Consider the following 27,191-nt stretch of genomic DNA (forward strand, 5'->3'; position numbering starts at 1 on the left):
AAGTCAGAATTGCCATAGATGCAATTAATTCTCCAGAATATGTCCTACAAAAGTAAGTGCTATTTCTTCATTAAATTGTGTATATGCTATAGAGATGTTTAAATATGTCACTTCAAATTTACCTGTTTTCTTTCCATATGCATTACAATTTGTATGTTAATCCCTCTGGAAGGGACTGGTATTCTGAGACATTGCTCATCTGCAGCCTCAAAGATGAGCCCGATGGATCCTGGGATGCTCTCAAGGTAACTCTGAGTCCACGAACCATAAGGCTTTTGGGCCTGACTGTTAAATTTAATTGCGAATGCAAGGACGTACAAGGTAAACATGTATGAATTTACATTGCTGGGAATCCATCCACGTTTTTAAATCCCCCGTTGCACAGTTATTAGAAGTAGCAGAATTCAAATGCCATAAGATATTAAATATATACGATTCTGTCTTCCTTCTTAGAAGGTTCTTTTTCTTATATGGCCTAAAAATGCTTTTCTCCCAAATGCTGTACGCCTTGCTTGATGCGTTGCTTGTTGCAGTTGTGCATATATGCTAGTCAGAATGATTGAATGCTGTACATAACAAAGTAACATCAAGAGGAGAGTTAAATTTCATGGAATTAAACTATAGAAAGTAATTTCTAAGAAGGGAATGGAGTTCTATGAGAACCATTACACTTGCTTCATGGATTGCTACAAGTAGGTTTCACAACCAAGTCCATGTGCCAAAATCAAGGTGGAATGAAACAAGAAGAGTGCAGCATCCAGTTAACAAATATACCGAGGAAACAGGCAGTATATACAAAAGATACGCACTGCTTACCCAACGCATAATTTTTAAGGTGCTTAATTGATGGTTTAGAGAAAGTAGCAACATATACAAATATGCAGTGTATACAAATCTAAATGTGTATTAGAAACATAATACAGAACCAGATATATTCCCAGATCCCTGATTTCATTAGATTCTCTAATGCATAAGAATGTATCTAAAATTTCATTAAAAATACCTAAAAAAAAACAAAACCAAAAACCCAAACCAACCAAAACAAAACAAAACAAAAAAAACATTTACATAAAAATAGCTCCAGTTTGTTTGCTTTTCTGTTTTGCTGCTTGTGGATTGGATTCCACCGGGTTTCATAAGGATGCCATTTGGACCAGCGAGAGTTTGAACAACTGTGCGTGACGAGACAGCTCTGTTACTCGGTCCACCATCTGCTGTAGGGCTGCTGTGTTGGGGTAATGCAAGGCAGCCATCTTTGTAGCCAGAACGACACTCTTCAGCAGTTCACACAACTGGTTGCTGGCATTCATCACTTTGTTGCATATGTCCTGAGTTGTCACTTGCCTTGTGAGCATGTCTCCAATGAACACAAGTTTGTGAGCGCTCAAAATGACAAATTTGCTGTGAGCCACGAAGATTCGGGGGGGCTGAGAAGCGTTGACACAACCAAAAAAGGCGTCAATGGCATTTAGGAGGGAGTTGAAGTGAGTCTCGCATTGGTCAGAATAGAATAAGAGTAGCTGGCTGTCACGGGAGGTGGCAGTGCCGTTTGCAGTCTGGAGAGCTTGAGGTGGCTTCCATTTTGAGATGTCATTCTCTACTGGCTTTGTGATCTCTTGCTCCAGACGTTGAAACTGATTGATCTGAAAGGCAAATAAAAAGGGTCTCTGCAAAGAATATTCTCCTAAGATGTTATGTATTCAATTTCACTTCATGCCTCAGGACACCTCTAGGTATCGTAGATTGACCTTATGCTAGTATATGTTTTCAAAGATCTTTTATTTTGGAGAGTGAGGGGTAATCAAGTGCTTTGGTTACCAGAAATCCAAATACACAGAGCTCAGAAGAGAAAAACATCTAAAATACTTTATTTGCATTTAAAAAAAAAAAAACCCTCCTGAATTTACAGGCTGTTGCTCATTTGGAATATTCTGAAATCACAAGTGAGAGAGATGGATCCAAGTGGCAATGACTCCTACACAGTCTTTAAAAAGCTGCCATCTCTGTGGGATTTTGAGATGACAAACCTTTAACTTTCACCTCCATGTTGCTTGTACAATTTTCTGCCATACAATATGGCAACAACGTATTGAAGTATTAACATGAGGGCAAAGTGAAGCCCTCCATCTTATATGTCCTACTTTTTTAGCATTTAAAGTGATGATAAGCACAGTATTTAAGTTAATGGTATTGATCTTCACTGAACAGGTATACAAGTGGCATGTGCATCCAGTGTGGTCCAGCGATTAAGGCACTGGATTGCGGGTCAGGAAACCTAAGTTCTTGAGCTGACACTGTGACTGACCCACTGTGAGACACTGCATAAGTCTGTTTCTCCTCTGTGGTAAACTAGAGACAGAGACTGCTTTTTATTACACATATGCACTGGGCCCACCACAATGGTGCATTGTATAAAAAAATAATTAGTCTCTTAAATTGAGATGGTTGGAAATTGTTTTCAAGGGAAAAGCTTATTCCTGCCACAAGAGATGTCATTCTAAACACTGAAAGCTGTGGCTGTGCCTCCACTCTGTTATGAAGTGCCAACAAGGAAATGGACAGGGCAGAGATGATGATCTTTAGCATAGCTACTCTGCAGTAAATACTTAAGATTTCTTTGGCATAAGCAATCGCTGACACAGGTGCACAGGGCCAGGAAGGTGCTAAAATCTTGATGCTCACCATTTCCCATTTGCAGCATGACAGTGCACGTCCTCGTCCTTTGCACTGATAAATCCAGCAATGGTGGAGCCTGACTGGCACAAATCCCACTTGGAAAGAAACTAACCAGGAGCTGCTGTTCAGCCAAGACCTAATACATGCCATCTTCACCATCTAGCACCTGGGACTTTCCACCTGCATGTGCTGGCACTCATGCACGCCTCGCAGCCACGATGCTAGCAGTTGCACACTGCTAAGGGAAGGGCCCCTCCTGTTGTATTTGATCAGTACTCCTTATGTGCAAGGAACACTGCATTTCAGTGTGATTATTGCACCTGAGTGAACATACCTGATGGTGCTCTAGCTCCATTTTGCTCTGCTTGATGATATTTTCTTTTTCCAGCAGCTCCTTCTGTTGCCTTTCAAACTCTTCTTTCCCCTGTTTCGCAAAACATAAGACACTGTGTTAAATCAAAACCACTCCTGAGCTAAATGACAACTTGTAAGTCAAATAACAGGCTGCTTTGTATTGGCTTTTTCACTGGTAGTGCACCACTAAGAGTGTGGAGAAGAAAAGGATAGTGTGGCAGAGCAAAAGGCTATTGCTATTATTTATGCAATAGTCTTATTTGAGAGGAAGTAATCACCCTTGTGAAATTACTCTTGAATGTGTATAAGTGTGACAATCTGATTGCTATTTTCCTGCAAACAGCTTCTGCAAAAACCACAGATACCTCGCTTGGCCTTGTACAGAACAAGGTGTTGTTTACCTACCTGCAGGTGAACATAATCGTAGTCATCCATCCAGCTCTTTTCTGAGCTCTCACTGGGGGTATTGTGGGGGTGCTGACCTTTACTCAGGAGTGGAGGAAGGGGACTGCAGTGGTTCTGTGCTTTTTCTCCGTGACGCTGCATATGAGGATTGTCATATACATAGTCAGGAGTGTTCATGATGTTCTCTGGTAAGTTTTTGAAACGTGAGCTGCTCGACACCTGTTTGAAGAGCACCTCTGCGTTGATGCTGATGGTAGTGGTCAGTTGCTTGGCATCATCTGGGACTGTCCTTGCCACCATAACAAACCGATCCAGGTCATCACACTTGTTCTGCAGTCTGTTGACAGCTAGAACATTCAAAGACCAGTTGTAGCTGTTCAAGTCGTGACTGGTTTGGGTAAGGATCTGGTGAGAGTCCTCCAGCCTTTGCACCTCCCTCCTCATTTTGTTAAGGAGGCTGAACTCGGATAGGCAGGAAGCATTGGCTGCTGATCCTTTCGCAAACTGGAGGTACTCCAACAGCGACTGCTCCACCTTATCCACAGCAGTGTGAATTTCATTGATGTGTTTCTCCATGTATCCATAAGACCGCCAGTCTGCTGTAATGAAGGCCATGAGGTTATTGACAGCTGTCTCCACCATCTGCTGGAGGCGATAAAGCCTTTCTATAGCAGTGTCTGGATCAAGGATTAATCTTTTGTCCTGTGCAGTTGATGCTGAGAAAGAAGAGTCTTTTGATGTTGTTGAAGATGTGGACATGTTACTCCTTGTGCTTCCTGTGCTGGAGAAAGACAACCTATTTATCCCATCAGTCACATCCTGTAAGCCTTTAGTGTCTTGGAGGACTGGTGGTGGCACATCATATACACCTTCTTTTCCTTCTGGGATGAGACTTTCACTGAGTCCTGTCTGTTGTCCTGGGAATGCAATTCCCCTTGGGGTATCATAAACATCTTTTTGAGGTGCAATTTGCTGTCCAAGGAAATGGTTTTGATGGTTCATAGGGATGTCATAAACACTCTGTTTCTGTGGCACTCCATCTGGCAATAAAAGGCTTTCAGGAGAAAATTTATTAAGTTCTTTCCCAGTTGCTTTGGTGATGGGAGGAGGAATATCATATGCTCCTTCTGGTCTCATACTGTGGCCCCCTGGAGATGAAAATTCCTGCAAATTTTCCCTCAGGCCTGTATCATCTCGGCATGCAGATGGAGGTGTAGCATAGACCTGAATCACAGAAAGCAAACCATGAAACCTTTGGCTAGAATAGCAAAATATTCTACATTTTCCATATGGCCTATAAAATGCTGTGATGGAGGATCTGCCGCTGACTTTCATGGAGTCAGCTACTTACCGTGAGTTTGAGTGTCAGTTTTAATATCTCACTTTTTCACATTCATCTTGATGCAAATTCTCATAAGCAGCAAAATCCAAAAAGGCAGCATGCTTCCACAAAGATAACGTAGGTCTAATTATCAATTTACACTCCATAATGTTAATAATTTCGATACAGTGCTTCACTTTACCAGTTTTAACAGTTTAAAAACCTAAGGAAATCTTTAAAGCACTGAATCTCCCCTTCTTTCAGGATCATACATGAACTCTTGTTTAAACATGTCTGGTCAGACATGAAAATACAGGATCTTGTGGAAACAGTGTTATACTTACCCCTTTGGCAGGTGGTATGTCATAGACTCCTAAAGCTTTTGCTTCTCCCATGGGAGCTGGAAGTGCAGGCCCCTTAACCGATGTGGGGGGAATGTCATATATCTAAAGAAAGAATAAATTGGTTACAGAAACAAGTCACCTCAGGAAAGCTCTGATCTCAGATGAGTTTTCTTGGTTTCCGTGTTTCTTCTCAAGCAGCCTGAAGATGATCAGAGCTCTTCAACTTTGTATCGTACGGGACAGCTGCTTGGATATGCCTGGTATTCTGGACAGTTAGGGGGAAATGCATTTTGCTAGGTCCCCTCTGGGCAATTGTGTGGACAGTAGGCTGGAGAAATGTAGTCACAGCTGACTTCCATCCCAAGAGTTAAATCAAGGCCAGTCTATTACAGATACCTGTTGGGGTGAACAGGGGAGCAGTATATTCATGTGACCAGAACTGATCACACCCTTACTGACAGAGATTAGAGGAGCTGAGGAATAAGCTTCTACTAGTACACGCTAAATTCTCTGAAAGTAAGGGTGCCCCTGTCAGTATCGCCTATCTGCTTTATTGGGTGCAGTGTGAGCTGTCTTACTCAGCAGAGAGTACAGCTGTCAGATGTTTGAAGTGTCCCACTTGGTAGCATGTCCTACATTACAGCGGGTTCTGCATGTGGTCTAAGGCCACTGTCTGAATGTCTCTTAACCCAGACTTCCCAACAGTTTCAGTCATTTGATGTCAGTCTGTGTTATGACCTATTAGGCTTCAACGTTGTTCCCTAGAGGAGCTGCTCAGTCAAAGAACCATGGAGAGATGCAGGGTTGTTGAGGTGCAGGTCCTGCAAGCATCCACTGTAGATGTCTGTGGTCTTGGGGACTGAATGCTAAGGGTGTTCCCCAGAACAAAGATATATTTTAAGTTCAGTGACATAGTGCAGTAGATATGTGGTGAAAACAACTCCCTGCATAGTAGCTGTTCATCTAGGCGGTAATTTTACCCTTACTGAGTGAATTACTGTCAACTATGCGACAACAAAGTAAGGGGAAAAAAATTGTTCCCAGGCAGCAAGTTTATTCTGTTTAGATACACTCTTTGATCAAAACACAGAAAACAAATGGGACTTTTGCATCTGGTGTGCTGCCAAATCTTAGTCAACATCAAATACAACTTTGAAATACTTCTGCGCTCTGTGAATAAGCCACAGCATCTAATTAAAACATATTTTCTCTCTGAAATGAGAGAATTTGCTTAGCTCATAAACTTCTGGTAGAAATTCATCACCTTTTGTATCCTGTCAGTTGGCAGTTTTATTGGTACCTACCCCTTGGAGAGGGCGAACAGGGGGGATATCGTAGGTATCCTTCTGGTATTTCGAAGGGAATTCATAAACATAACCTTGTCCTGACCTGACTGGAGTTATTACCTGTAGGATAAAAGAAAAAGAGGAAACATAAGTCTCCGAGGATCTTGGCACGTTCTCTCTGTAACTGCACAGGGTATAAACAATTCAGTACTATTAACATTCATGCTTTATGTGGCAATGTTAGTAACACAAGTCTACATATACTCCCGCCAGTTGAACACTGCAAAGTGACTGTTAGTAGCTACAAATGCACCATTTCTTCCTTCCAGACCAGTTCTGACACGGCTGCTTTCTAGTGCTACGGTATCTTCTATTTGTCAAGCACAGATTCTCCAGCAGCTCTAGGAGAGTTTGGTCCCTTCTTCCCACTGACCACCCATTAGCACAGACCACATGAGGTGATGGTTACACCACCCACTCACTGAGATCAGGGCTATGTACGTGCTGATCCTACTGAGGTATTGAGTGTCCCCACTTGCTGACAGAGGCTTAAAATACTACGTTCAGGCTCTGGGAGTCCACCCCTTTTCTCATGGAGGTATTTCCCACCTACTCCAGCAGGACGTCTTGTGTTACTGCTCCACAGTACAACATGCTGGATAACTGAGTGTGAGCTGTGGCTTTGGAAATTCTTTACATAGAAAGGCTATGCTTAAACCTCCCAAAGCAGGACATTCAATTTTGCTGTCTCTGTTTGGTTTGTCTGTTTTAGCAGCTAAAAGATAGAAAATGTTAAGCCATTCTTGAAGTATATAATGCAAGAACAGCCTCTGGAAAAAAAAAAAAGTGCCTAGAATTTACTTTTTTTGACATTTTTCTAAACCATTAACTACCATAATGACTTCAAATAAAATTTGCTAAAAAATAAATGCCTTATGTTTTGGACAGCATCTGCATGGCAGAATTTCAGTATAGTGTGGTATAAAAGAAATGGTACCTAACTCCAAGAAAGAGCTTGGTTTATGGTGGAAATGCTGACATCTTAACCTCTGCTGGTGCTATTCAGCTCTAACAAAAAAAATATAAATACTATAACCCAAAGGCATAAAATGGCAAATTACATAGGTCCCTCCTAGATGTGGCTTTGTACTCAGCTGGGGAGAATTCTGTATCAGAGCTACCTAACTGTCTTTAGAAATGTATGCAAGACACACAACAGACCTTCTGCCCCAAATGCTGTGTAAAGATCCTGTAACAGTTTTTGCTGTAACAAATCCTAGCATCCTGGCCAGAGTTCACAGTGAGTTTTGCTTGACCGAGGTCTGCAGGGAAAGTCCCTGATGCTAACCTGCTATCTCCTCTCTGCTATGTTAACAACATAGGCTTTTCTTCTTTTTACTTGCTGCCCAAATATTGCTGTGTAATCTCTGGCTCTGTACCATGAAACAATCACTGTATTTTCCCCCTGAGATGCCATACCAGTGTACAGTACAGGTCTGATTCAATGCGAGTAGCCCAAGGCACTGGTAGCACCAGCCACTGCACTGACTGCGTGTGCCTTAGGTGAGGGAGGAACATCCACGCCTGGCAGGTGGGGGAAGACAGCGGGTTTTGCAGCTGCTTTTCCTTGAATTAGTATCAGAGGACAGGAACTGGAAGTGATATGGTCTCCAGAGCTCTGGGTCAGTTTGCTGCCCATGAGAGAACTCCTGCTGAATTGGGTGTTGGGTTAATAGGGCTTACACGTCAGAGTTTTTTAAACAAAATCTAAAAATGTACTGAATTTATAACAGACTGTTCCTCTCCCACAGAGTCACCTACTACATTGTAAAAGGTATCTACAGACAAAACTTTCTTAAGAAAGTTCACCCTTAAGTTACTGGAAGCTTCCCACAACAGATCACTCCAGATATTATCCCTCCCAGGCCACTCTCATGTAATACTGGGATTATTTTGTTTGCCTGAGAAACTTAAAACTTGTATCAACATGGCTTCCTCATGCTTTTTCTGCCAGTGAGGGCTAGTGATCAGACTAGCATATTTTGCCATGTATTTTTTGCCCCCCTTTTTTTTTTCTTCAGTTGGGTGCTGCCCGTCAAATGCTTTCCACCCAAGTCAGGAACAGAAGGATTTGGTTTTAAGCTATGATTACTCAGAGGTTCCTTCCAGGGGCTCTAAAATTACAATCATGACATTGCTTCAATAATGAGCCACTGGGTGTTTAAAAATGATCCCCAGGAGAACAGACAATGCACAGTAAAAACAAAGGGCTGCTTCCTGGGTAGCCCATCTCCACTAACCTTGCTGCTACTGTGAACACTGTGTCATTAGGCTGCTTGCTAATATGCTGGGAAGCTGCTTGACCATCCCAGAGAAAAAAGCCAGACTGTTCATGGCAGGCAGCCAGAGGCCCTGCAGTTCAGCTCTGCTTTACCTGATCGTTGCCTAGGTGGACAAGGTGGGAGTCAGGCTGTGTCAGGCTCCAGAAAGACAGGTATTGGTTCCTCAGTCTGAAATTTTTATAAACCCTTTCTCAGTTGTGGTCTACTCCAGAAGCTGAACTCTAGCCTCAATCCAGAGCAGGAGTGAAAAATTTGACCAGATCTCCAGGCCTCAGATGTGTGATTCTTCTTACAGTCCTGCCCCATGGAGGCAATGTATGGCACCTCTGCAGAAGCTTTATGGCACCTCAGTTCTCCAAGGTTTTCACAGCCCTTTAGAGAAGCATCTTTACAGAGGCTCAGCAATAACTGTCCTACCCATCTCATGCCTAAACTCATTCAGGATACAAGACACCACCACTCTCTCCTTGCTCAGAGAATTAATTTCCATGAGCAAACTCAAAGAAAAGTCACAGGCCTCTAATATTGTTATTAATTAATTCTGGCCAGGGACATCAAGCTCAACAAGAAAAGCTTCTATAGGTATGTCAGTGATAGAAGGTAGACTAGGGAAAATGTGAGCCCTCTCTGGAAGGAAACAGGAGACCTGGTTGCCCAGGACATGGAGAAGGCTGAGGTACTCAGCGACTTATTTGCCTTGGTCTTCACCAGCAAGTGCTCCAGCCACACGGCCCCAAGTTGCAGAAGGCAAAGGCAGGGACTGGGAGAATGAAGAACCGCTCACTGCAGGAGAAGACCATGTTCGAGACCATCTGAGGAGCCTGAAGGTGCACAAGTCCATGGGGCCTGATGAAATGCATCCACGTGTCCCGAGAGAACTGGCAGATGAAGTGGCTAAGCCACTCTCCATCATATTTGAGAAGTTGTGGTAGTCCGGTGAAGTTCCCACTGACTGGAAAAGGAGAAACATAACCCCCATTTTTAAAAAGGGAAAAAAGGAAGACCCGGGGAACTACAGGCCAGTCAGTCTCACCTCTGTGCCCAGCAAGATCATGGAGCGGATCCTCCTGGAAAACTATGCTAGGGCACATGGAAAATAAGGAGATGATTAGTGACAGCCAACATAGCTTCACTAAAGGCAAATCATGCGTGGCCTTCTACAACAGGGTTACAGTGTTGGTGGACAAGGGAAGAGCAATGGACGTCATCTACCTGGACTTGTGCAAAGCATTTGACACTGTCCCACACGACATCCTTGTCTCTAAATTGGAGAGACATGAATTTGACGGATGAACCACTTGGTGGATAAGGAATTGGCTGGATGGTCGCACTCAAAGAGTTACGGTCAACAGCTCAATGTCCAAGTGGAGACCAGTGATGAATGGCATTCCTCAGGGGTTGGTATTGGGACCGGTGCCATTTAACATCTTTGTTGGCAACATGGACAGTGGGATTGAGTGCACCCTCAGCAAGTTTGCAATGACACCAAGCTGTGTGGTGCGGTCGACGCTCTGGAGGGAAGGGATGCTACCCACAGGGACCTTGACAGGCTTGAGAGGTGGGCCCGTGCAAACCTTATGAAGTTCAACAAGGCCAAGTGCAAGGTCCTGCACATGGGTTGGGGCAATCCTGAACACAAATACAGGCTGAGCAATGAGCGGATCGAGAGCAGCCCTGTGGAGAAGGACTTGGGGTTATTAGTGGATGAAAAACTGAATATGAGCCAGTGATGTGTGCTCGCAGCCCAGAAAGCCAATCGCATCCTGGGCTGCAGCAAAAGAATTATGACCAGCAGGTCTAGAGAGGTGATTCTCCCCCTCTTACTCCACTCTCATGAGACCCCACCTGGAGTACTGTGTTCAGCTCTGGGGCCCCCAGTGTAAGAAAGACATGGACCTGCTCAAGTGGGTCCAGAGGAGGGTCACAAAGATGATCAGGGGGCTGGAGCACCTCCCCTGTGAGGATAAGCTGAGAGTTGAGGTTGTTCAGTCTGGAGAAGAGAAGGCTCCGGGGAGACCGGAGGAAAGATGGGGAGGGACTCTTGAACAGGGAGTGTTGTGACAGCAGGAGGGGTAATGGTTTTAAACTGAAAGAGGGTAGATTTAGATTAGATATAAGGAAGAAATTCTTTACTGTGGTGGTGATGAGACACTGGAACAGGTTGCCCAGAGAAGTTGTGGATGCCCCCTCCCTGGAAGTGTTCAAGGCCAGGTTGGATGGGGCTTTGAGCAACCTGGTCTAGTGGAAGGTGTCCCTGCCCATGGCAGGGGGGTTGGAACTAGATGATCTTTAAGGTCGCTTCCAACCCAAACCATTCCATGATGCTAATATAAAAAAGGGAGCTGATCTGAGCAGCACAGGTAATAAGGCATAGAATTATAGAGGGTTGGAAAAGACCTTTAAGATCATCAAGTCCAACTGTAAACCTAACACTGCCAAGTCCACCACTAGATCACGTCCCTAAGCACGCACAAGTAAAACCACTTGCTCTTGTTGTTATAGGTAAACATGATATTTTGCTTTTGTAAAAAGAAGCCCTGGTGGCAAAGCAGATGATATCCTTACACCGGGGAGCCTGGAACAGACGTGGAAGACAAGCTGTGCTCATGCCCAGTATTTACAGAGATCCTCCCTCACTCTGCAAACAAGAGTATCATGCAGCTGCAGTTATTCTTGCAGCTCATCCTTAGAGACCTTTCCCATTTTTCAAAAAAGGCTGACATACCAGATGCTATATGAAAGGCCTACAGTACTACAAGGCTGCTGTTTTTATTTACTGTGCTGTGATACAATCCTAAATAACTACACTACAGCTAGACTGGTCAGATGAAGGAAACCAGTTTCATTCAGTGCCGCAGGACTTTTTATCATGTATCTTGACACTTTCACTCTTTCCCAGACAAGACTAACCTGAAGTAGTGACCAAGCAGGGTCACTCCTTTATTTGGGTGAAACAAACCCCTGCTCTGGGTGCTTCCTGCTGTTGTCAAAGGAAGTGAGAGGTTAAACACGAAGTGCCTGATTCTGGGTATTCATGAGTACAGCTCACCTACATGGGTGACTGCGGACAGAAGACCTGAGCTGTCTGCGGTGCTGTGCTTAGCAGTGCACTCAGGGTGGCATTTATTTTCCAAATAAAAAAGCATCAGAGGCTTTTAAGTCTGCTCCTTTTTAGGCTTCTGAAAAAGCTATACGGAAGACAGAAAATACGACTTTAAGAAACTCAGCAACACCCACTAACAACCAACGTTTGTTGATAACATGAAAGAGAACTTTTTTCTCCCAGTGACTCAGGTATATTTTCCTGTGTGCAGGATTATTATCCAGTAACAACATGTTCTGAGCAAGTTCATCATAAAATCCTCTACAAATGCTGATCTGGTCTGCACTGAGTACAAGAACGTTTCCTGTTGTTCCTCCATCCTTCTTCCCTTCCAACACTTTTCATTAGGTTAAACGTGCCTCTTGGACTGCTTGTTCCCAGTCAGTTCAGAACAGAAGCAGCTCACCACCAAAACATATCCTGAGTGAATGTTTTGTAACAGTAATTAAAAGAATACCCATGCTACATGACAAAGTGAAAATGTGGAGCATTTGTTGACTCTCATGTCCCCAAGACATGACCTTACATGGAAAGCCAGGACATGTGGTTGCACTGCTTGTTCTGTATGAGGAAGAGGGAGGTAGCTGGGTAGGTGAAGAAAGGTACCAAATCCAGTATTTTCAGAAGTAACTTTTGATTTTGGATATTCACCCATAAATATAGTAAATTAACTTGCTGCTTCTGAATTGGGATGCTCAGCCCTTTCAACACATTGTTGAACCCTTTCTTATGGTTTTGAATGTTTGATGGCAGTTTAGTTTTGAAGATGGACTTCAGAAGGAAGGAGGTAGCTGCAAAAGAAAAGTTCCCCTTCTCCCACATCTGGAACAGGGATAGCAGCCCTGTCTGGTACTTAGGAATTTATTTCCTAACAAATGTCACTGAACTTCAGACCTCATGAGGATTCTTTCTCCTTTTACCTCTTCTCTTTTAAGAATGCCTGTGGTCATCCGAGTTTAAATAATCCTGCATTTCAAACCAGCAATTTTCTTTGTTTACGCATTGAAGGAAACAGATGGTGTTCCCGCAAACTATCTAACCCAACATTCTCAAAACATAGTTAACCACTTAATCCATGCAGAGCAACTAACGGGGACCAGGTTTGGCTCTGGTGAAACATGTAATGAGCCTACTTCAAACTTTCAGTACTGCAAAACAGAGACAATTGAGCAGAAAGTTTGTTCTGTTCTTGCTGAAGACCATGCTCTTCCAAAAGCAATTACTTGGGTCTCTTCCATGCCAATGGCATGTTCCTAACCAAGAAAAAGAGCTGAATGTGCATGTACTTTGCAAAAATATCCAGTCCTGTGGTTCATTAAATCCCTCTTCCCTAAATATAAGGGAAAAAAATCCATTCTATTTCTTCTAGGATTAAAATGAACGTTAGGCTGCAATAGAGAACATTCCTAACTAAGGCAGCAACAGGACAGTTCTTGTGCTTATGGCAGATGCACAACACTGTAGTTTACATTGTTTAACAAGGACAAAGAGCAAATAAACCTACTGAAGCCAACAGAATTACTCTGAATTTATAGCAGCACTGTGGAGGGCAGAATTCGGCCTGCTCCCAGGAAGAGCAATGCCTTGTATGCAGAATGATAGGAAACAAGCTTTGCCAAGTTTTACAGGTGAGAGAACTGAAGCAGAGGTATGTTGCACCTCTGCAACACTTTGCCCCACCCAAACCACAGGCAGACAGGGGAGCTGAAAAGGGCAGCTTGCGATTTCCCAGTACGGCCTCTTAACCCCAAGAACATACTGATGCCTGCTGATTGCTTTTAAAATAGATCAGTGCTTTCTGGAGGTGGAAAAGAGGAGGCATGTGAGGTAAATTTATATATTTATTTTAAATCTGGATGAAGAATTGTATTAAAATATATTTCCTCCCCTGATGCTCTCCTCTTCACCTCATGGGTAACTCTCAGCAGTTGATGAGCTACTGCCATCAACTGCTGCTAATCTCAGCTGTCAGTGCTATATCTATTTAAATCAGCTGTAGCTTACCCTGGGAAGAGTCGTGCCCTGGAGCAGGCCCAGTGGTGGTGCATAAAGTGGGACTGTTATAAAGCTTGGACATGGGGAAAAAAAATGAATGAAAATGTAAGTAAAGGAAAAAGAGTATGATTGTTTTCTGTTGTAAAGTGTTTCTGTAAATGTAACACAAAACTCTAGTTGTTGAAATTCTGCTCCTAAGCCTCTTAGGTGGATATATAACAGCTACCTGGGCTCTCTTAGGCTTGTAAGGAGAATGAAATAGCCAAAGATAATGTGGGGAAATTATAAGAGAGAGAGAATTAGGGGAAAAAACCTAATCCCTACTCTCTTGAACTCCTAGTCCTTTGCAAGGCAGTGACAGGAGATACTGAATAATGCTGGATCAGGTAGTGAGCCACCTCCTAGTCCATCTTTCTGTTTTGCTGCATGTACTTAGGAGGCTAGGTGTGTCTGCCAAAATGTTTCTTCTTGGGAAAGGTGTTAAAAAAAAAGAGTCTCTAAGGTAATCTGGGTATTTGAAAGAACCAGGCTAGCTAGCTAAAACTCTTGTCTTTTTCACAGAAAGCACATAGTGTTTCCTCTCCTGTCTTTTGCAGGCTGCATCAAGATTTCTAGTGACTGATAATGAATTTCCTGACAGTAATACCTATTGTATCACTCAATATTGTCTGCTGTAAAAAAAGAGCAAAAATGTTTTTATGAAGCAGTAGCCTTGACTTACTTATTTGCTATATATGATGACATACTATGTGTTCCCCAGCTGTCAGTGAGTAAAGGTTGGGGTTTCATTCTCACATGTGCTAAGGATACTTGCTCTTATAAATGTTTTGGTTTTGTAAGTTGCTGTAGGTCTTAAGGATTATCAAATCATAACACTTTATTTTAACCTAAATAATGTATGAACATCAGGCCACTATAAAATGCTCTAGTAGAGTATTTTCTGCCAAGACTGAACCATTGGAGAGCTTTTGATCAAGGCTCACAAGCTGAAAGAGAGGGGAGGAAACCTACAGAGGCATTTCTTCTAATGCACCAGGCTTGTAGCTGCAACTATGAGTTGCTTCTAGTGCTGTTTCTGAAAGGCATGAGGAAATCAACAAAAATTACTGCATCTTCTTTCCTGGGCTGAGTGAGTTATCAGCTCTACTGTGTGGCGGAAAGAAATGCGGTATCGATGCACATAGTGACACTGCCACTTGTCTTTGACTGGGTGTTCCCCAGTGAATTTTCTAAGAAGTAAGACTTGAGATGTGTGAAGATAAGGATATGTGACAAATACTACCCTGATACAGAACTGATTTATAGTTTTTGATGTTGTTTCCATCTTCAAAATACCTGCTTATTTTCTCCTATGCTTTATGTCCATTTGTTGTCCAAGAGCTATGCCTATGAAGATCTGCTTTTCTGCTGTAACTGTATGTGCTCTCACGGCTAAAGCATGTCCAGATGTCACTGATTCATGGTGTGTTAAATTAAAAATGCCTAACTTTGCAGGCTCAGGGCTTTAAACGGAAACTTTTAAATGTGGTTACAAAGTGCCTCACCAGTAGATGCCAAGCCTTAAAAAATGCCCCCATGGTATTTGAATGCAAATAACAAGTAACGAAATGGGTGTTACACTTATCTCTTTCTGAGGTCGTATTATTTCAACCAGATTTATGCAAGTTTTGGGTTGTGAGTCTTGAAGATGTACAGCAGAAGGTGTAAAAACGATTTAAAATAAAAAATGTGAAATCATGAGCTGGCCATGACTCAAACCCTCAACTGCTGGTGATATAGGTATAGCCAACTGCTTTTCAACTAGCCTAATCCTGACTCGTCAACTTCTGGTGTGACCCTGTCTATTAACCAGCACACAAACGCAGGTTCATTACACTGTTTTTCAGTTTCATGTTTTTACTAAATCTAAAGTGCAGGTTTGTTATTTTTCTAAACAACTAAATATATTACTTTTTTTTTTTAATCTATGGAGTTACATAAATAACCTAAGCTCCCATTAGCGCAAAATGACAGGGCTGTATTAAGTGTAATGGAATGGTGCTGACTTGCTGTAGCTTTGGATTATGGTGTTCAATTTTTGCTTGCTGCTGGTGTTCACTAAACTAAATGCAGATATAAAGGTCTCTGTCTACAGACCTTACTGAATGAGTAGTATGAGGCACAAAAAAAGTTCAACAATTTTGTCACTGACAAGACTTTACTGACCCCATTTTTTTTTTATTTTTTTTTTCTTTTAATGATGCTTTCATGACCTGATCCTGCTCTTGCATCAACTCTAGGGCTTTCTGCCAATTGTGTTATGAGCAACATTTCTGCCTGTGTCAGTGGAACAGGCTTGGTGCTGGCTGGCCTTGAATTGCAAGGCTGACTGGGAAGGGGTATTTCCTAGCTTCTGGTGGAGTCATTCTTGCTTACAAAATGTGATTAAAAAGAGTCAAACCAACGCTTCAGAGGCTGTCACGTTTTTTGAGAGGAAGAGAACGAGAGGGACGAATAAAACATACCTGTTATTATTAAATTATCAGCATTTTAAAGAGAAGTGTGAAAGAGGATACTTGTCCAATACTCTTGCTAAAAGTTTTTTACCAGTGCCATCCCCATGACAATTACTCGCTTTTAGACAGACAGTGACATCACCATTTCTGCATGTGTTGGCCAACAGTGCTAATGAGCTTGTATTGCAGTACTGCTGTTAGAACAGGCATGCACTCTGAAGTAAATGTCTGTGAATGGATCTTAAGGAGAAACAAAATCCCCAAATTATTGTGTGCTAAGTTCTTCTAGTGGAGAAATATATTTATCTGATAAAGCGCTCTCTGGAAACCTGTGATTAAATTTGAGCTGGAGTTTTGATTAATGAGAAGCGTGCGGTGAAACTCAGCACCTCAGCGTTTTGGTATCTTGCCCGTGATAAATACTTACAGCAGTGTCTTGCTTTGCCATCCCAATCTGTCTAGTCTTCCCATTTTAAAAAGGTTGTCGCATGAAGAATCATTTGGCAAACATGCACTTGTTTTCTATGCTAGTAATACTATGACTGTCTCATCTCAAAGACAGAAGCCTAAATTTAGGGCAGGTTTGCAGGAGGAGAGGAAATGAAGAAAAAGGATGAGAAGATGAGGTGCTGGGACAGGTAGGGCAGAGAGTGGTCTTACTGTTTTGAATGACATGAAATCCTAAAGGCTCACAAACAATAAACCAGTTTGGTTCAGCTCAAACAACTCGTTTCAATTCTTTTGAGGAGCTTCATCTTATTTCTGTTATTTCTTCCTGCCTATATTGAATTTCTAGATGGAAAGTTGGAGGGGGGAAAAAAAAAGCTTCATTTGGGAATTGAAGTAGGGTATTTCCATGAGTTCTTGTTTCCCTTCAAATATTTTCTTTCTTCCTTTAAGATGTTTCTCAGAAGAGATCCTTCCCTGTCACCAGTTTCAGTTTTGGTGAATTAGCATTTCCCAGTAGGCAAAAAAAATGGCTGACATGAAGCATTGCCAAAGAGTTTCAATTCCACAAGAGTGCTCTTGGAGGTACACTTGGGCAGAAACAATGGAAGTGTCCCTAAATCATTTAGGTTGGGAACTATGTTGCTCTGAGAGAAGTAGGCAAAGAAAACCTTCCATCAAGAAGCAGCTCAATTTCATGTGATTTGTAGAGGTTCTCCGGCTCACAAGCTATATTCTGGCTTGATTTTGGTAGGGGTTTCTCAAGGCAGCTGTACGGACTAGTGCTCCTATTAACTGGTGTTTAGATTAGCATAGCTTGCTTTGGCAAGTTTATGGAAGCTATAGACACATTTTAAACAGATATAAACTCCATCATTAATTGTCTGTTGCATCTATATAATTATTATATACCAGACCTCAGTCAGGACTGATTGTGCATACAAAAAAGTTGTGATGGCAAGACACAATGGGAATATGTTTAGTGTCTTTTAAGGATTAGGGATGGACTGTCTTATGGAAAATTTGTCTCCTAGGAACTTAACTACATCAATTTCACTTTGATTCCATTCTAATGATCTGTTTTGGGAGAAAGCTTAATTTAAATTACTTTTTTAAAAAACTGATGCAATATTACCACTGCTATTTAAAAAAGAAAAATGGAAACACTTCATGCCAGACATGTGGAATGATGATATTCTGAGGCTAATTAGTCTTCCTCCAAAACAAAACATCTACAAAAATCATCGAATGCCTGCAAAGCCTTCGGATTTCAATAGAACTATGTTTTCTGACTGTTAGCAACCCATCTTCATCTATCCATCTCCTATCTCCAGAAACCACACTTCCTCCTTACGAAGAGATTCACTTTTTGAATAATCAGTTTTCCACTCACGTTTCTGTAAAATGCTCTGCTGCTGTGCTTGGGTTGTAGTACTTACAGGGAAATTTAGACTACCCAAACTTAGTGTTTGGTTAGTGTGTGTTCAGATGTAGCCAAAGGTCCAGTTAGATTTCTAATCAGCAAGAAACAGTCTATAAGCTTGCATTTTTCTTTTTATTCCTTTTTTTTTTTTTTTTTTTTTAGCGAAGGTTTGATCCTGTACTTATGCTTGTGCAGGCTGATTTGTGTCCCTGGGGACCTCAGTTGTTGGATGAGATTGCAGGACTGGCCTTTTTTCTGATACTACAGGGAAAAAATGCATGCCTCTGGTCTACAAATAGAACTGATTAAAAAGAGCCCTGTGCTTAGGGAGAAACAGGGAGTAATGTTGAGCTCATATGTTTGCTCAGCCTAATAAAATGCAGTCTTTTTCTTAAAATATTTCTCTACGAATCACATCAGTGAGTAACTACTGCTTACTCTAACTTGTGGATGAGGGTTTCTTCACTCAGTGGTTTTCATGGAGACCACTGAGGATAGATTAACTGCACAGGCTTTTTATCAGTAAAACAGCTTTTCTCCTATTAGTGTCACATGGAAAGTTACAAGTGAAACTCCTGAGTCTAAGGAAAAGGCCGTGTGCTGTTTTTACCATTGAGTTTGCATTTAATTTGAGAGAATTTCACCCTTTAGACTGCACTTTGTTAAACAGGGCACCGAGTGTTGAGGTATGTGTTACCGTTCCTGCTGTACTCAGCAAATTTGCTGTGTGTTCAGCACTTCTAACACTGAAGCAATATTTTGTTACAAGGGATACAAATCCCCAAAGTAGAATTTGTAATGTGAAAGCAGAAGAGGGACTAGAAGATGACTGGGTCATTTAAGTAAACCGCATCACAGGAAGCTCTGGTATTTCAGACTTGAGGGTAAACGGGGACATTCTATCTTGGAATGTAAATATATTTTGTCATCAAAAAAAATGGGACTGTATCTAGTATTTTGTAGTTTGTTGGCAAAATGTGTTTGCCACACAACTCTAATATACTTAGTGTATGTCTCTTCTTACTTCATAAACGTGAAAATAGGCAAGAAAAAAGATAACAATGTAAAGGCAGGCTTATTTCTGGAACAAACGTTATATACAGCCATTTGTTTCCTCCCAGCTAAGACAGTACTTGTTTAATTGGAAGGAAAAACATTGTAACGTGGCTAACTGGCTTCTGCTACTGAAGTCTGCGCCAGAATTGTCAGGGTGGTGCTGCTTGTGGGGTGGCGTTTCCACTTTCTCATGGATTCAACCAACATGACTCTAACACAAATAAAGACCAAGGAACAAGGTCCGTTCCCTTAGCCGTAGTTTACCTAAACCTCCTGCTGAAGGCAGTGAACTCTTGAAGAAGGTGGAGATCACAGGATGTCAGGGTGTGAAACCCTTGATCTGTCAAGGGGATGTTTATACTTGGAAATAGGCCAGGGATGTTCACGCGTGAATAATTTCCTTCCCTGTCCTGCTTTATCCACTTTTAAAAGATGGATAAATGTGAGTGTTTCCTGAACTATAAAACTCCAGTTCAAACAGACCAACAAACAAAAAAAAGCTGATGTCTTCCAAGTTGGCATTGATCTCTATTTGCCTGCGTTAGTCCATGCCTTGTGGGAGTTGTAGTTCAGGGCTGCTAAGCCCTGCAGTGCAGCCTCTTCCCTGGTTGAACAGCTGTGATGTATCAGCCTCATATTCTGTTTTGTGCTGATTTCCCTTGATCAAAAGTTCTCCTGAAAGCTACTGGTTCCTACAGAAAGCTTTCAGAATTTGTCAAAACTGTTTTCCAACAAGGAAGTGTTTCCTTTAAATTTTTTGGCCAATGCTATTTTCAGGATGGCAGGGACAGCACAACAGATCAGTTAGGGGAAATACTAAACCAGAAAAAGAGTGTTTAAATTACAGTGGTGTCTTTTTTTCCATGTCACTTTCACTATTTTAAAGCTCATGTGTGAACTAATAATTAATCACAGATGCAAAAGAGACTTTGTGCTTTGACAGCACCTTTCCCAAAGGATGTGCTCCAAGTAGTCTGTCCAGAATGAGTTCCCTCATAATTACCCCACATATTTTGCAGATGAGATTGCTGAAGTGCAAAAACACCACTCAAGACTATGCAGAAGTCTGCGGCAAGGATAAAACCCAGGTTTCCTGAATGTCAGATTTGTCTGAAGATTCTTTCTCTTTGCTGGTTGCAGAAAAAGAGAGTAAGTTTGAAGGCAGAGCACAGAAAGAAGGAATAAATTCTAAGATACAGCTTTTGTATCTTTATGCTCGCCAGACACTCTTCACACTTAGGGGTGTAACTATTTTGTGACTAAACATGCAGCACAGCTATAAAAGCTTGGGGCTAACCAAGGCTAATTTTAAACCATCCCTCGTTATCTCTGTCATTTGTACGGTGAGTTTTAGAAGGTGGTATTTTTATTTGATAGAAGGAGCCGATACAACAGGAGGAGCTGTTGTCAACAACTAGCTTGGCCAGAATCAATTCATCATTATAATTACCTGCCTCAGGACTCCTTTTTGAGTTGCTTTGCCTTTCTGGCTAACAAGATCTGTTACCTCAGCATAGCTTTATAACATGCCTGCTGTTGATTTACTGTTGCTTGAGGCTAGACAATTCCTGCCTGACAGCAGTTCCTAAGCTTTGCCTGTAAAACTTGTATGGCAGCCAAACCACACATTTGCACAAAGAAAATGGGCAAATATGCACAGAAATGGATAGGATAAAAACTGCTGCTGGTCCTGCTTAGAATGGTGTCTAGAGGCCACAGTCTTCTCTAGCTACCGCCATGGGAAGGAAGAAGGCTTACATATGGGACGACCTCACAGCAAAACCCTTCAATGTCCTTAAAACTGCCAAAATGCACAACTTGCTAACCAGCTGTTTCTGCTGATGGAAGAAGGCAGAGTGGCTCACTTAAGCTATTGGGCAGGTGTCACAAGTCTGAGAAAAGAGATTCATCATTTTGGAAGTCAAAGCAAAGATTCCCAAAGTCAAATCTTCAAGATTTCCTGCTTTCCTTAATACTAAGGATTGTTTTTACTGATCCCTAGAGGAGGAGGAGGAGAAGGATTTGGAGGACAGACTGTTTGCTCAAACAGAGGCAAGTGCTAAAGTGCTTCCCCTTAATTAGGCTTTTCTTTCACAAAGGCATTAACAGATAGTTGCAGCTGTAGCACTAAAAAGCAGTTTTGCAAGGTTAGGATGCTAAAGAATGGAGTATGTTTTAACTCACTGAGACCTCCATTACCAATAACCCTACAGTTCTCTCTTGTCTACCATGGTTTCAATCCCAATGGGCTCTTTTTAGTGTAGAACTGAACAATTCCAAGGGACTAAAGACATACCTGCCTCTGATCAAAGCAGGACACTGCCATGAGGTGTGCCATCCAGGAAGCCTGCTACTAATATACAGTGAATCCTGAGACTCAGGGCTCTTAGGCTAAATAAATTTAAAATCAGGATTAAAGCGATCCTATCCTAAGTAACAAGAACTGGCTAGTGCTAAGCAGGTTGGTAGCTACTTTGCTGAGGGTAAAATGCTTTATACATGTGCATGTTTAGTTTATTCTACAGTTGACAGCATAGCCATTTGTTTTTATGCAGCATAGCTGACCTTTTCATAGGTTGCAAGGAATTAAATGAAACAAGTTACAAGTCAGCCAAATAAATGGTCTTAGTTTTCTAAAGAAGGTGATCTGAATTCAGAAAAATGCATATTCAAGCTTGCTGAAAAATTTCTAGGCAGAACTTGGAGAAAACAGGTGCTTTAGTGCCTCTGATTTTTGCATCTCAGCAAGAAGTTTGCACTTCAATTAAAACAAAGATTTCAGTTTCTCAGTGTACCTAGGGTTTTAACACAGTCCCTGTAGCAACCAGGTTTATGCAGAATGTCCTATTAGTTTCAGTGGAGATGGAGAGGGTGGGAGGAGGGAGAAGAGACTCTGCATGCAGTTGGAGAATTTTTTCCTTTCAGGCTTACACTGTGCAGAGTACACACACACTTGCATTATGCTAAGCTAATGATCATTTAGGCAGGGCAGGTCCTAAAATTAAAGTACATAGCACTTATTCCAAGCTAGTATCTTGGGCTTCCCAACAGACTTCAGGGCAGCTCTGCAGTATGGTGCATCTCCTGTGGCCCAAGCTGGCTAGCTGAGGCACCTCTGCATAGCGCTGTAATGTTTCATACAGAATACACTAAAATGTGATCTCTTCAGTGGTGTCCCATCAATAGGCTATTTACCAGGTGTTCACTAACTACCTGGGAGGGTATCTAAATGCTACTGTGGATAAGTAAACTATCCTGCCCCTGAAAAAGATTTCACTGTATCTAGTTTATAGGAAAAGGAGAAAATGAGAGGAAAAAATGCGAGATTTCTCAGGAAAACTCACATAATTACTCCAACAAAGCTCCCATCTCTACCTGTGCAGCAAGTGCAATTTTCTCATTTTATCTTCCTGCACACCCTACAAAGCATAATTGTGGAAAAGCTAAGCAAACAAACCTCTTTATAAGTTGACTTGGAATGATTTCACGGGTCTTTTTCTCTTGCTCATAAGGAAAAAAAACCCATTTATTCTTATCAAGGAAAATGAAATTATAATAAGGAAATAAAAGCATTAGAAGATGTCTTCCAAAGGCCTGATATGAAAAAGGGTGAGGTGGGGGTGAGGCAGGGGGAAAAACCTGAAACAGACTGTCTTGCCAATCTAAATTAGAAGATCAAAGTTTAAACCATTCAGGAACTTCCTGACAGAGACATCTGCTCACAACTTGTATATAAATACTATGCTTTAAGCTCTAAAGGTAAGGAGGATGCTAAAAGCTGGAGCTGTTGAGCTGGGAATGGAGGGACTGTAGGAACTTCTTTTTGGCTTGGCAATAAGGCGTCTGGAAGGCCAGGAGAATCTCCTTCCTCCCTCAGGTACCTTCCTTAACCCTTTTCAGCCACCAAGGAACTGTCTGCCACCAGGGTACCTGGCAGGTGCCCTGTGAAGGTAAAATGAGGGAGTGACAGGAGATGGGGAGAGCCTGAGAGGGACAGCAGGAATAAGGGGGGGCCCACATAATGCAATGCCTCTCACTGGAGCCTTGGGAGCTCTCATCTGCTGCAATAATGGCTGCATCATGGAGCTGTTGCAGCTCCCACTTTCAATCAAGAAATTTAGCTGTAGATAAATATCAGGTGCACCCTTATAAACTTTAGGTTCGGTATTAAAACATCCCTCATTATCATCATCCTCTTCCTCCCTCACTCTTTCAAGTATGGCCCTTGTCTCATTAATCATTGCTTTCTCTTTGTAATTTAGACCCACTGGGACTTCTCCAGCAGGACTATACATCATTTTTAATTAAACAAAAATTACTTGGGCAGGTGATGTAACTGTTCATTAATTTGTGGGAGAGTTAATCTTACTGCAGCAGCTCTCTTTTGAGCATATAATGCAAAAGTGCATAGGCCAGATGTGTTTCAGCTTCCCTGGGAGCCTGTGAGGACACAAGATCACATACCTCCCCAAATGCTCTACCGTCCATCTCAGTTGTGAATTAAGCAAGCCATTAAGAACTGGACCTTGCTCTTCTTCCCACAGCAGTAAAGTTACAGCAGTAACTTATATATGTTTATCCTTCCTACATCTTAAGTCCACAGGCTAGAACTAGACATTAACCACTTCACTGGTGGTCAGCACAAGTGACCTGCTTTGGAGCTATGACATGAAACCAAATGCACGCACCTTGTTAGTCAGAGCTGGACCATCAACACATCTCTGCATGGAGGGTGGCACCTGGTAAATATCTTGTCCCACTAGACCATGACCAGTGGGTATTTGATAAATTCCCTGATTCAGATGGGAAGGTGGCACTTGGTAGACAGGATCCCGTGCTGAGGCATGTGAGCTTGGCACTTGGTAGATCTTTTGCTGGTTGAAGGACTGATGCATCAATCCTGAATTGGACATATCCTGGCCAGAAGGACTGTCCTGTACCACTGGACCTATCAGGAGTTTCACACGGTTGCCTGGAACGATGCCTTGCCGGCCATGTAAGGAGCAGAGCCACCATCCTTCAAGACCTTCGGTGTTCTGTTCTATCACTGTCAAAATATCTCCTTTGCGGAAGGCCAACTCTTCTGCGCATTCAGGGACATTATCGTACAGGGCTCTTGCCATAAGATTCTATGGAAAAAGAACACCACGAAAAACAAATGAACAAACAAGCTAGAACTTTTCTAAAACTTCAAGCACATTCTAGGTGGAGAGAAGAACTGAATTTGAAAAAGAAGTGTGCAAGAAATCAAAATAACATGGAAAATAATGCAGCACAGGATTCCCCTGTCCCAAGCTGGAGAAATAAGAGGCTTATGCATTAGCAACACTGCTAGTGAGAACTTTTCCAGTAATACTAGGTCAGATAGAAGCTCTTTATATGGTCTATTCATGTGAACAGACAGGAAGTCAGAAGAGTTCTGCCCTTGGCATTGAGAAGCTCTTCCTGTGAATGGGGGCTTGTACCTTCATGTCTTGACATTGATTTCCCTATAAATGTGCTCTGTATACTGCTACAGGTAGCTAGCTGATATTTAAAATAAAACTTGAACAAGAGTCTCAGGGACATAATCCAGAGCACTTGTTTCCAAACATTTTTCCATTTGCGGGGTCCCAAAAGACTTTCCACTAGAGGTGCAGATCCCATCAGTGTAAAGACAGTGGGCTGGCTTTTCTTAGCTGCCACCTGCAGGCTCCTTAAAGTCAGGGATCTGTAGACCACCTGGTGAGAAAAAACAGCCTAAAATACAAATTGACAAAATGTCACAGTTTCTGAACTACAATGCTCATGTTGGTATGTAGCTCTGTGCCTTCTTGTTCTTTCTGTAAACTTCCTTGGTGGCACAGTGCAGCATAGCACCAGCTTAATAGGTAAAAAGCCTCTCCCCCCCCCCCCCCCCGCCCCTGCTGCCTCAAAACCACCACCACAACACAACCTCAAAGGACAAGGTTCATCAAAGACCCACTCTCTGTAGAAAGACTTTGAAGAGAACATTATTTAAAAAATAATGTGCCCAGTGACCCCAGCTGGAGTCATGCCTTTGCCATGGGGAAAGCTGTACCAATCCCTGTGGGCCTGTCCTTATGTCAAAGAACCTAAGAATTTAGTTACCAAGTGTTACCATAGAGTATGTCTATATGTAACTTGGGAGGAGTCTAAGGGCAGCCAAGGAGTGTCTTTGACCTGTGTCAACATAGTTTAAGCGTACTTATATGTATTTTGCTTGATTATGTCAAGTGGAGCAGTAAGATTAGTATAGGGAACTTCACACAGGTCTATTCCCAAGCATTTGCCTAGTGTTTCAGGCAGGCTTTGCAGCTTGCCCTGACCTCTGTTTTGGTGTGGCCATGCTACCAGCAGTAACTGTGCTAAGAAGTTTTAGGCCAACTCTGAGCAGATGTAAGATTGTAGTCTGTGAGGTACAGGTGTGTTACTAACAAGTGCCATCTCCTCTCACAGACTGAACCAGCTCCCTTCCCTCTTTCTCTGCAGGCCTGTATGGCACATCCAGTTCTGAATAATTGGCCAAGCTTAGGTATTCAATGGAAAGTAGGCAGGCTGGCTGTATTGACATTCTTGGACCCCTCACAAAGGCCATGAACATTTAATTTCTTGGCTCTGGTGATATTTCCAAATGCGTTGGCAAGAACTGCTCCATGCCTGCCTGCTTTTCGGTGAAGGCAGTCAGAAGAGATGGTTATAAACTAATTGTAAGCACTTGAAAAAATATAGGGAGCCCTGGATCTGGAGCATTCTAGCTGAAGTATTTGGATGCAGTACACAAACTGAAATGGTGCTAATCCACTGTAAGATAGGATATGCAGCTGTCCTGAACATTTATCTTCCCTCTATTAAAGGGATAGTGTCAAGTACAGTTTAGTGTTTTTATCTGTCATATTTATCCTCCTTCTTGGACATATCAAAATTTTTTTTTTATCCCCCACTTGTTGTATCTTTCCCCATTGATATACACTGATGTTTTCCCATCATCTCTGTGCTTCAAGACAGCAGACTTCCATTTGACCTTCTTCAGTTCAACTTTTCTTAAGCGTATGTCATGGTTTAACCCCAGCCAGCAACTAAGCACCACGCAGCTGCTCACTCACTTCCCCCCACCCAGCGGGATGGGGGAGAGAATCAGGGAAAAAAAAGTAAAACTTGCAGGTTGAGATAAGAACAGTTTAATAGAACGGAAAGGAAGAAAATAATAATGATGATAACAATAATAAAATGACAGTAATAATAATAATAATAAAAGGATTGGAATATACAAAACAAGTGATGCACAATGCAATCGCTCACCACTTGCTGACTGATGCCCAGTTAGTTCCCAAGCAGCAATCTGTCCCTCCCAGCCAACTCCCCCCAGTTTATATACTGGGCATGGTATGGGATACCCCTTTGGCTGGTTTGGGTCAGCTGTCCTGGCTGTGTCCCCTCCCAACTTTTTGTGCCCCTCCAGCCTTCTTGCTGGCTGAGGATGAAAAGCTGAAAAATCCTTAGTATAAACACTGCTTAGCAACAACTGAAAACATCAGTGTGTTATCAGCATTATTCTCATACTAAATCTAAAACATAACACTATACCAACTACTAGAAAGAAAATTAACTCTATCCCAGCCAAAATGAGGACAGTGTAGCATATGGCCAGGAGGTTGTATGAACAGCTGACTGGTGGATGGAAAAAGGGTAAGCTCAGATGTCACATAAAAGGTAGATGAATATGCTTTTCCCAAGACATGTAGTGTTTGAAATGGGGTGCATGAGATCAGTTTTCTGATCCATCTTCTCCAAATGGGGGATCAGCTTTCAAATGTATGAGAAACACTGGCTTTGCCTTTCATCAGCATCATTAGTGAGGTCAGTATAAATTAAGCTTTGGCTTGGAAAAGCAGGACTGCCATTTTGAACTCCCATGTAAACAGCAGCACTGGGGCCCACCAT

General features: G+C 42.2%; 1 protein-coding gene across 1 annotated transcript in view; it reads right to left on the reverse strand.

Moving 5' to 3' along the window:
• Positions 1 to 273: 273 nt before the first annotated feature.
• The window catches only part of NEDD9 (neural precursor cell expressed, developmentally down-regulated 9), a 41,507-nt gene continuing 14,589 nt past the window's right edge, over positions 274 to 27,191 (reverse strand). The window contains exons 2-7 of the mRNA XM_030042069.1: positions 23,936 to 24,376; positions 6,405 to 6,506; positions 5,101 to 5,202; positions 3,436 to 4,659; positions 3,011 to 3,100; positions 274 to 1,643 (exon numbers count right to left, since the gene is read on the reverse strand). Of these exons, the coding sequence (XP_029897929.1) occupies positions 1,134 to 1,643; positions 3,011 to 3,100; positions 3,436 to 4,659; positions 5,101 to 5,202; positions 6,405 to 6,506; positions 23,936 to 24,376 (2,469 nt within the window). The 3' untranslated portion in view covers positions 274 to 1,133. The remainder of the gene's footprint in view (positions 1,644 to 3,010; positions 3,101 to 3,435; positions 4,660 to 5,100; positions 5,203 to 6,404; positions 6,507 to 23,935; positions 24,377 to 27,191) is intronic.

This window comes from Aquila chrysaetos, chromosome 18, assembly GCF_900496995.4.
Source record: "Aquila chrysaetos chrysaetos chromosome 18, bAquChr1.4, whole genome shotgun sequence".
NCBI classification, from domain to species: domain Eukaryota; kingdom Metazoa; phylum Chordata; class Aves; order Accipitriformes; family Accipitridae; genus Aquila; species Aquila chrysaetos.